Source organism: Columba livia, unplaced genomic scaffold, assembly GCF_036013475.1.
Source record: "Columba livia isolate bColLiv1 breed racing homer unplaced genomic scaffold, bColLiv1.pat.W.v2 Scaffold_127, whole genome shotgun sequence".
Taxonomy (NCBI): domain Eukaryota; kingdom Metazoa; phylum Chordata; class Aves; order Columbiformes; family Columbidae; genus Columba; species Columba livia.
Window position 1 is genome coordinate 41,494 of NW_027043024.1, and position 8,059 is coordinate 49,552.

Here is an 8,059-nt window from a genome sequence, read left to right on the forward strand (position 1 = left end):
ATCTGGGGAACCTCCTAACTTTTGAGGATCCCCCCTCAGACTTTGGGGGACCCCCCTAGTATTTACATCCTCCCCCATATTTTGGGGATCCCCTCAAGCTCCCGGTCGGGGGGGTCACGGGGTCCAGCCCCCCTCCAGGTTTTGGGGTGTTCCTCCCTTATCCCAGAGCAGGGGGGACATCCCACAACCCACTGGCCACTTGGGGACCCGCACATTTGGGGGGAAGGAGAAGTTCCCCCCTCCCCCCTGGATCTTGGGGTCCCTCCCCTCCAGGTTTGGGGGGGCCCTTTCCCCTCCCCTCAAGTCCCCCCCAAAATTCTGCCAAACCAGCTTTGGGTCGAGTGCGTCAAACCAACGAAACTGGAGGAACCCCAGGGGACAACGGGGCCATCAAGGGCCATCAGAGGCCACCATTGTGACAGCCAGATGGCCGTGGCCACCATGGGGACAGTCACCATCAGGGGACACCACAGGGGACAGCCATGGCCACCAAGGTCACCGCAGGGGTGGCCGTGGCCATTGGGGACGTGAGCAGGGTCACCGTGGGGTCAGGGCCACCACTGGGACGGTCGGGGCCACCGTGGGGTCAAGGCCACCGTGGGGTCAGGGTCACCACGGAGTCAAGGCCACTGTGGGGATGGTTGCGGACGGGAACCAAACAAGGTGACACCAGTTCTTGGAACCCTGTCGGAGCCATCAGCTCTGTGTGAAGGGGGGGACACGGGGAACCTGGAGGGCACATGAGGGTCACAGCAGGGGACACGTCCCCCACTTTTCCCCCCTCCCCCCACCATGACCCAGAGAGACGTATCAGCTTCTGCGTTTACATAACAGAGCTCCCTGTCAACACGGCTGTGTCAGGAAATCCAGGATCCACAGCACTCTAAGGTCTGCAGCCTTTACCTGTGCGTTTGGGGAACACTGGAAATGGCAGTCATTGCCAGCTTCGCTCGTTTTCATAGCGCCAAATGTCAGCGAAAGGCACCAGCACGAAGCAGCCGGTGCCTCCTGCAGCCGGCCAAGCCAACAAAGGCGCTTGCCGGCCAGTATAGAATGTTACGTTTCAAAAGCTCCAACTGCTCCTCCAGCTTTAGTCCAGGAAGGTTCGTTCCGACTTCAGCCGTGAGGTTGAGAATCTTTTTACTCCATCAGCTTCTGAAACCATTTTTCTACCAAAGCAGAAGTCGCTGGCAGTATTGTAACAAGCGCTGATCGTGCACAGCCCGACATCAACGGTCAGCACAAGGTCAGGAAAAACTCCTGTGGCACTGAGGATGAATTTGGTGCCTCTCACCCTCGTCTCCTCCTCTGCTGTGGCCACCACATGGAGAGGTAACACAGCCAGACAGAGTGACAGCACAGGTGGCCAATCAGAGAGAGCGTCACCTCAGGGAAGGGCAGGCCCAGGCAGAGTGCCAGCCCAGGCAGCCAATCAGAGGTCACATCTCAGTTGAGGGGCGGGCACTGCACTGCAGCAGCCTGAGCAGCCACTGACCAATCAGAGCCAGCGTCACCTCAGGGAAAGGGTGGCCCAAACCAGGGCAGAGTGACAGCCCGGGTGACCTATCACAGAGAGCGTCACTTCAGGTGAACTGCATCTGAGCAGCCTGACCAGCTGGGGGCCAATCAGAGGCCACTCTCAGGGAAGGGCAGGCCCCAAACAGGGCAGAGTGACGACCCAGGGGACCAATGCGAGGCAGCGTCACCTCATGGGGGAGATGTCCCTTGCAGACAGGACTGCAAGACCCGCTCCTGCCAGGTTGGACTTTGCCTCCAAACGAGGTGCAGCCTCTTCCATTGTGACATCACCCACTGCCGTTGTGTCACAAAGCAGCGTCAGCAATGAGGTCGGCACAGCAGGGGATAAGACCAGGGGTCTCCCTGCGCCTTGGCCACTCTCGATCTTGAGGGAACCGAGATCGCAGAGTTTTTGGCTCATTCCTGAGCAAGGAAGATGCTTGTTACCTGCACCTCAGCAGGTACCAAGGGACACACAGAGAAAGTTGAACGTCTGAACGGGTATGTTTGAAAACTCCTCCTCCCCTTTCCCCAGGTGTGTTTTCCACCTCGTCAGCTGGGGTGGGTGGAGGGTGGGCAGGAGAGGAACACGAGGGCAGCCTGAGAGCCGGGTCTGGAGCTGCTGGAGCAGCAGCCGCCTTTCAGTCTCTTCATGAAATTGAGGGCTGGGCCCAGAAGCCTTTGATCTCTGCAGAATGAGGGACAGGTCCATTTTGGATGGGACAGAGAGAGTCCCAGGGGTGGCCTGTACACAGCCTGCTGCAGTAATTGTGAGAGCTCAGCTCCGTCCTGTATTGTGCTCTGCAGGGTGGGTTCTGTCCCTCAGCCTGCTTGGTTTTCCTCTCCACAGGGACCAGAAGGACACCAGCGTGTCCTCTGTTGGCCGTGGGTCTGACTTGTGTTCCTGACAGAGGAGGTTTCCTTGGGAAACCTGGTCAGCTCCTCACCAGGGCTCTGCCTCAGAAAAGGGGCTCAGTGTCCTCAAAGTGGTGCAAGGAGTTCTCTAGGAGAACAAAAGGGATTGTTTATTCCAGATGAGTGTCGCTGCGAGCCTGTTGAGAGCCTCCTGGAACAGGCAGGAGGAATTTCGCCCTTGCAGAGCGGTGTGTGCTGTGTCTTGGCAGATCAGGCTCAGGGCAGCAGGGCCCAGACACCGGAGTTTCTTTGGTGCTTCCTTGGTTGCCCGTTGCTTGCCAGCACGCATTGACATTTAGCCCTCCCTCCCTTTTTCCAGTCTGCATTTGTCTGCCGTTCTGCCAAGAGAAGGGCCAGAGATAACCCGGCTGCTAAAGAAACGCTGCGAGAGGGGAGATGCACACCCCCCTGGCAACTGTTGGACTGTAGGGGCACAGGCTGAACGTTCTCTTGAGAGGGTGGAGAACAGGATCAGCACAAGTGCCGATCAGATGCTGGGCGAGAGAAACAGGCGTTTGTTGTGTCCCTTCCATTTCCAAAGAATCCCTCTCCAGCCCCACAGACACAAAGTGTGGACAGAAGTCCTGTTGCAACTCCTGCTCTTAGTCTGGAGTCAATCTTGAGCCCTTTGTCCCTAAGGAAACAATCTTTGCCGTGACAAATCCCCCACTTGTGCAGCTGATGACACCTCCAGCAGTGACTGGAGCTGGTGCAGGACCAAGCCAATGCACACGGCAGGAACGCCAGGCTCAAGGGCTGAGTCCATGTTGCTGCTCTCCAGTCTGCTGCTGATCTGCATGGGAACCGCCAGCTTCACCGGCCTTTTCTTTATCTGCTCTGCAGGACGATGAAGGTTCTCAAGGCAACAACCCTGGTGCTGCTCCTTGGTATCTTCTATTTTGGTGAGTCTCTGCAGATCTCCGACCTGAGGACGGTGCTTTAGAAGGTACTCGGGGCTCCATCCTGCCCTGTTCCGCTTCCCCCGCTGTGAGCAGAGGAGCTCAGCCCAGAGCAGAAAGTCCCCACAGAGCTGTGCCAGTCCCTGCTCCAGCGGGACGGGTGTGGGTGAGGAAGGGCTGAGTTGCCTTCCCCAGGAGGGCTGAGCCAGGTCTCTTCAGCCCAGGGAGAGGCCGTGGCTGATCTCTCCTGCCCCAGGGGCTGAGAATCTTCTGCAGGACAAGGAGCACAGTCCAGGGCAGGGAACGTCCATCTATTGCGGAGCCCGTACGCCATGATGGCCACTGTCAAAGACAACAGGAGGAGAGACAACTGTGGCACTTGGGAGAGACACTGAAAGGGGAGCGGGCAGCCCGAGGCATAGCCCAGCCTTAGACCAAGTTCTAAGCTCTGGTGTGTGTTCCACAGGTGTTTACCATGTGGGACGACTTGGTGCCTTAACCCCGTGGAGCACTGCAGACCTGAGCAAAGCCCTGCCCCTGCCAGACCAGCTCCGTGAGGTTCAGGAACAGCTTTATCATCTGCGCTGGAGCGCTAAGGATGTGGCTGAGCGGGCTCTGCATGAAGGACTGAAGCAGGCAAAGCTCCCAGGCGTTACCGGACGGGTAAGGGCACGAGGCAGAAGGATCTACTCAGGGGTTTTATCCTCCATCCGCATGTATCCTACTCCATTCCCTGTCACAGCCAACAGGCTGGTGCTGCTGGAACAAGTGCTGCCATGGCCACGCTTCCTTTTCGTGTTGCTCCACACTTCCTTATGGGGAAGAGAGAGCGTGACGGGAACGACAGCTGTCTGAGTTGTACCTTCCTCTGCGCCCAGATCTCGGGTCCTCCTCAAGGGAGGACTGGAATTAAAGAATGGTCTCAGCAGTGCAGAGTTAAGCCAGGCCTATCTCATGCCCAGAAGGCTTATCTGTCCGTGCTGCCTCGCCTGGGGTCTCTCCACAGGAAAAGCCCCTTCCTGCAGCTCCAGCATTCAGAGCACTGGAGTGAGCAGTCCCCCTTTCTGATCCCGACAATCAGAGCAGAGCAAACCTGGGAGGCTTCCAGGCAATGTGGGCATTCCCTCCATCTGAAATGGGCCTTGTACCCGCTCACCTTGGCTGGCCTTGCAGGGGAGCTGCTTGCCCCGGTCCTTCTCCTTCCAACAGGCGCTCTCCTTTGTGTTCCTTCCCAGGCTGTTCACGAGATCATCAGTCAAGCCCTGGAGAAGCTGGAGGCAATCCAAGTCCCGATGCCGGATTACGCCCTGAAATCAGCAGGTGCTGTGACATTGTACAAACAAACCAGTTCCAAAACGCTTCCTGTCCAGATTGACAGGATGGGCATTGGAACATGCCCAGGGGCAGGAGAGAAGGGGCGAGAAGTCAAGGGTCAATTTGTGCCCTAAAAGTGCCCCCACTGACAGAGCCTGTAATGGGCCAGACCCCATGGGAAACACAGAAAGGCTGGTTCACAGTTTTGTCTTTTGCCATGGCCAAATACGACAGTTTGATGACTCCCTGCTGTGTGTTCCAGAGGGGTCGAGCCAAGAAGAATAAGGGGAACCCACTGTAGGACATGGATGACAACTGAGAAGCCTTTTTCAAGTTGAGAGTGTAACATTCCTCCTGACACTGCCTGATGATCATGATCATCTTTCAATTTCCAGGGGCAGCTGTCATTCATTCCAAGACTTCTCCATCCTTCCGAACTGGCAAAGCCAAGTTCTTCTTGTACTCCCTGCCGGTGATGGATTACATGAGGTCCCCTGAGCTTATTCTGGAGGTAGGAGCACCCAGAAGCAGTAAAACAAAGGTTGGGAGAATGAACCACACACGCTGCTCCGATTGTCCTTCCCCCCTGTCTTTGCTCCTGGAAGCTTCTTTTCCTGCCCCCTTCTCTCATGGACCTGCTCTCCTCCTGTGTCTCCCTGCTGAGTATTTCTTGTCCTTTCAGCCAGAAAATCATCCTGGAAACTGCTGGCCCTTCCCAGGAAGTCAGGGACACGTGTTCATCAAGCTGTCCATGCCAGTCATTCCCAGAGCCATCACCATGGACCATGTCTCAGGGACAGCATTCCATGGAGAAAGCATCTCCGGAGCTCCAAAGGACTTTGCTGTCTATGTAAGTGATTTCTCTGGAGTTGGGGGCAGGGGGTTGCACAGCATTTCTGAGCAAGGGGTGTAGATGGGTCAAAGAGTCCAGGGGTCTGAAGCTTCCTCCTGGCTCTCAGAACAAACACGCTCCTTGAGGTCATTTCCTTCCCATTGAATTCCTCTTTTTTTCAATGTACCACTCAAAAAGCAGCTTCTGGGACAAGATGCTACTCCAGGAGCCACAAGGAAAGGGAGCTGGGCAGTACATGGTCCTAAACCTTCTTGGTTTCCAATCCCAGTGGCATTTGTGATCCTCAGGTCACCTCCCTCTCACTGGGAGTGTCTGCTCCTTTTCTGACTGCCAGCTTGGACTCGTTGAGTGGGCAAGTGTGACGTGCTGCCCACCTGCAGCTTCTCGTCTTGTCCTTGTGCTCATCATACTTGGACTACGTAGCTGAAATAACCCCGTACTTCACCAGCTGAAGTTCAGTCTTCCATGGTGCACCAGACGCTCTTGTTTTCTCTACCCCTGTTTTTCTGTAGGGCTTCAAGGAAGAACACGAGGAGCAGGGAACGTTCCTGGGACAGTTCACTTTCCTGGCAGCCCTGAATCCCAGTCAGACCTTCCAGCTGAAGGTATGGGGACACAGAGGGAGGGGAACTGCAGGAGAGGAGGAGAAACACGGCTGGATGGGGAGAGGCTTCCCTGCCAAAGGGTACAGGCAGCCCTGTCCTTGAGCGAGTGCCACGCTGCCTTTCTTCTGCTTTATCTCCCTGGTGGCAGATGCCTGCACTGCCGCTCTTCTCTTTCATTTTGGGGTTAAACTTCAGTGCTTATAAGCACCACGGTTGAAGCTGGAATCAGCTTGATTGGACCCCAAGTGCACACAAGCGGCCGCATCCTGTAGGATGCACGACTGCTGGTCTGCCAGTTAGAGACCAGTAATACTGGGCTTCCTGAGGGCTCTGTTGGTGCTGGCAGTGAGTAGTGACATGGAGGCCATTCTGTTTCCATGGCTTTCTAGAGAAGGCAACAAGACATTATACTGACCCCAGCACTGGGTCTTCTGACGGTGGAAACCTGTGCCCCAAAGCAGGTGAGAACTTTCCAGTGTATTTGCTGAGGCATCTGGTAGCTGCTTCTTCCTTTGCTGTTCTCATGGCCCAATGGGGTAGAGCAGGATAAGAACATCTGGACCACCACAGGTCAAAGCCCCTGTGGGGCAGCAGGAAGGAAGCTGCTGATTGAGGCCGTTGCTGCGACACTTCTGTCAGTGCTCACGTGCCAGAGAGGAAAAGGCGACTCATTTCTTCTTGTCATTGCAGAACGAGCTCCCTGGGGTCGTAAATTACATCAGGCTGCAAGTGCTGAGCAACTGGGGCCACCCGGACTACACCTGCCTGTATCGGTTCAGGGTGCACGGTGATCCGCTCAAAGACGGGGGAGACACGGCAGTTTCACCTGTCAATAAATTCCATTAATGTTCACCCAGTTGAGTTCCCGTCTGCTTTGCCTGTGATGCTGCCTGGTCCTCTCTGAGCTCACTGGAGCTCCCCGTCCTTCTCTAAACCCACCAGCTTATGGGAGACTTCAGGAGCACACAGCAAGATTGTCCTAATTAAAAGAAACAGGAAAACTCAGTCACAAATCTGCAGAAAGCCTGACATCCACACTCTTGCTGTGACACAGGAACATCAGCAAGGCCCTGCCTGGACACCAGAGATTAAATTAATGGACAGTTTGCCTATGCAAGAAGCAACTAAGGATCGACTGAGTGGAACCATCTGTTCTTACCTGTTTTCACAAGAGGCACGTGCTGCTTCAGCTTCCATCTTTCAGTCTGTTGCTGATGAGAAAATGGAAGTGTGGGTTTTTGTGAGAAGGAAACCTTAACAGGAAAGTGGGTTCATGGACTTATTTGCCTCTCTGGGCACATATTGAGTTAATAGCCCGGGAACATTACAGAGCAAAGCAATCCCAGGACACTTAAATATCCCATACCCACACCAGTCTGTCTTTCCTTTTCACCAGAGCTCTCCAAGCCCCAAGGCAGGAGCAGGCAGGGCAGTCGTGCGCTCAGGTCGCACCAGGGAGGAGAGAGCAGGACCAGCGCTTGGCACCCAGGGTTGGGAACAGCAATTTGTGCTCTGAGCTGGGGCTTAGTCCATGTGCAAGCCCAGCACGGGTCCAGATACCAAACTGAGGGTGTTGGTTCACCCCCGGTGTCACACACACGGCACCTTCTTCCATCGCCTCCTCCGATGAGCTGTTTTGCATCCCCTTCCAGCTCAGCCCAGCTCAGACACCTGCACTCTGGCTCAGGGCTGCCTGGGGCTGGTGACCCTCGGGGCAGCAGCAGGAACCGCTCTGACCCTGGTTGTGGGGCTGTCCCTGGGCTGAGCCTCGGGCCCAGGGCTGCTGAACTGGGCCATGCTGGGGCCCAGGGCTGCTGAACTGGGCCCTGGTGGGGCCCAGGGCTGCTGGGGTCGACAGGTCCCCCCGTCAACTTTCCCACAGGGACCCACAGAGACCCATAGAGACCATAGGGACCCATAGAGCTCCATAGAGACCCATAGAGCCCCATAGAGAC

The 8,059-nt window shown here is 55.9% G+C and overlaps 1 protein-coding gene across 2 annotated transcripts; it reads left to right on the forward strand.

Annotated features, from left to right (window-relative positions):
- The first annotated feature begins 1,691 nt into the window (after window positions 1-1,691).
- On the forward strand, window positions 1,692-7,755 carry LOC135577623 (SUN domain-containing protein 3-like). Of its 2 annotated transcripts, XM_065047754.1 has the most exons (6): window positions 1,692-2,019; window positions 3,277-3,335; window positions 3,799-3,995; window positions 4,568-5,157; window positions 5,329-5,496; window positions 6,012-7,755. In XM_065047754.1, exons 4-6 carry the CDS (start codon window positions 5,014-5,016, stop codon window positions 6,204-6,206), a joined length of 507 nt encoding a protein of 168 aa, XP_064903826.1. In that variant the 5' UTR covers window positions 1,692-2,019; window positions 3,277-3,335; window positions 3,799-3,995; window positions 4,568-5,013; the 3' UTR covers window positions 6,207-7,755. The 2 variants fall into 2 exon arrangements, with proteins under 2 accessions (XP_064903826.1, XP_064903825.1); XM_065047753.1 differs by lacking the exon at window positions 6,012-7,755 and having other exon boundaries at window positions 5,329-6,001.
- Window positions 7,756-8,059: the final 304 nt, after the last annotated feature.

Coding starts and splice junctions, on each gene's coding strand:
- LOC135577623 (XM_065047753.1), top strand. CDS start 1,955: ATGCTTGTTACCTGCACCTCAGCAGGTACCAAGGGACACACAGAGAAA. Junction 2,020..3,276: donor AAAGTTGAACGTCTGAACGG/GTATGTTTGAAA, acceptor TCTGCTCTGCAG/GACGATGAAGGTTCTCAAGG. Junction 3,336..3,798: donor CCTTGGTATCTTCTATTTTG/GTGAGTCTCTGC, acceptor TGTGTTCCACAG/GTGTTTACCATGTGGGACGA.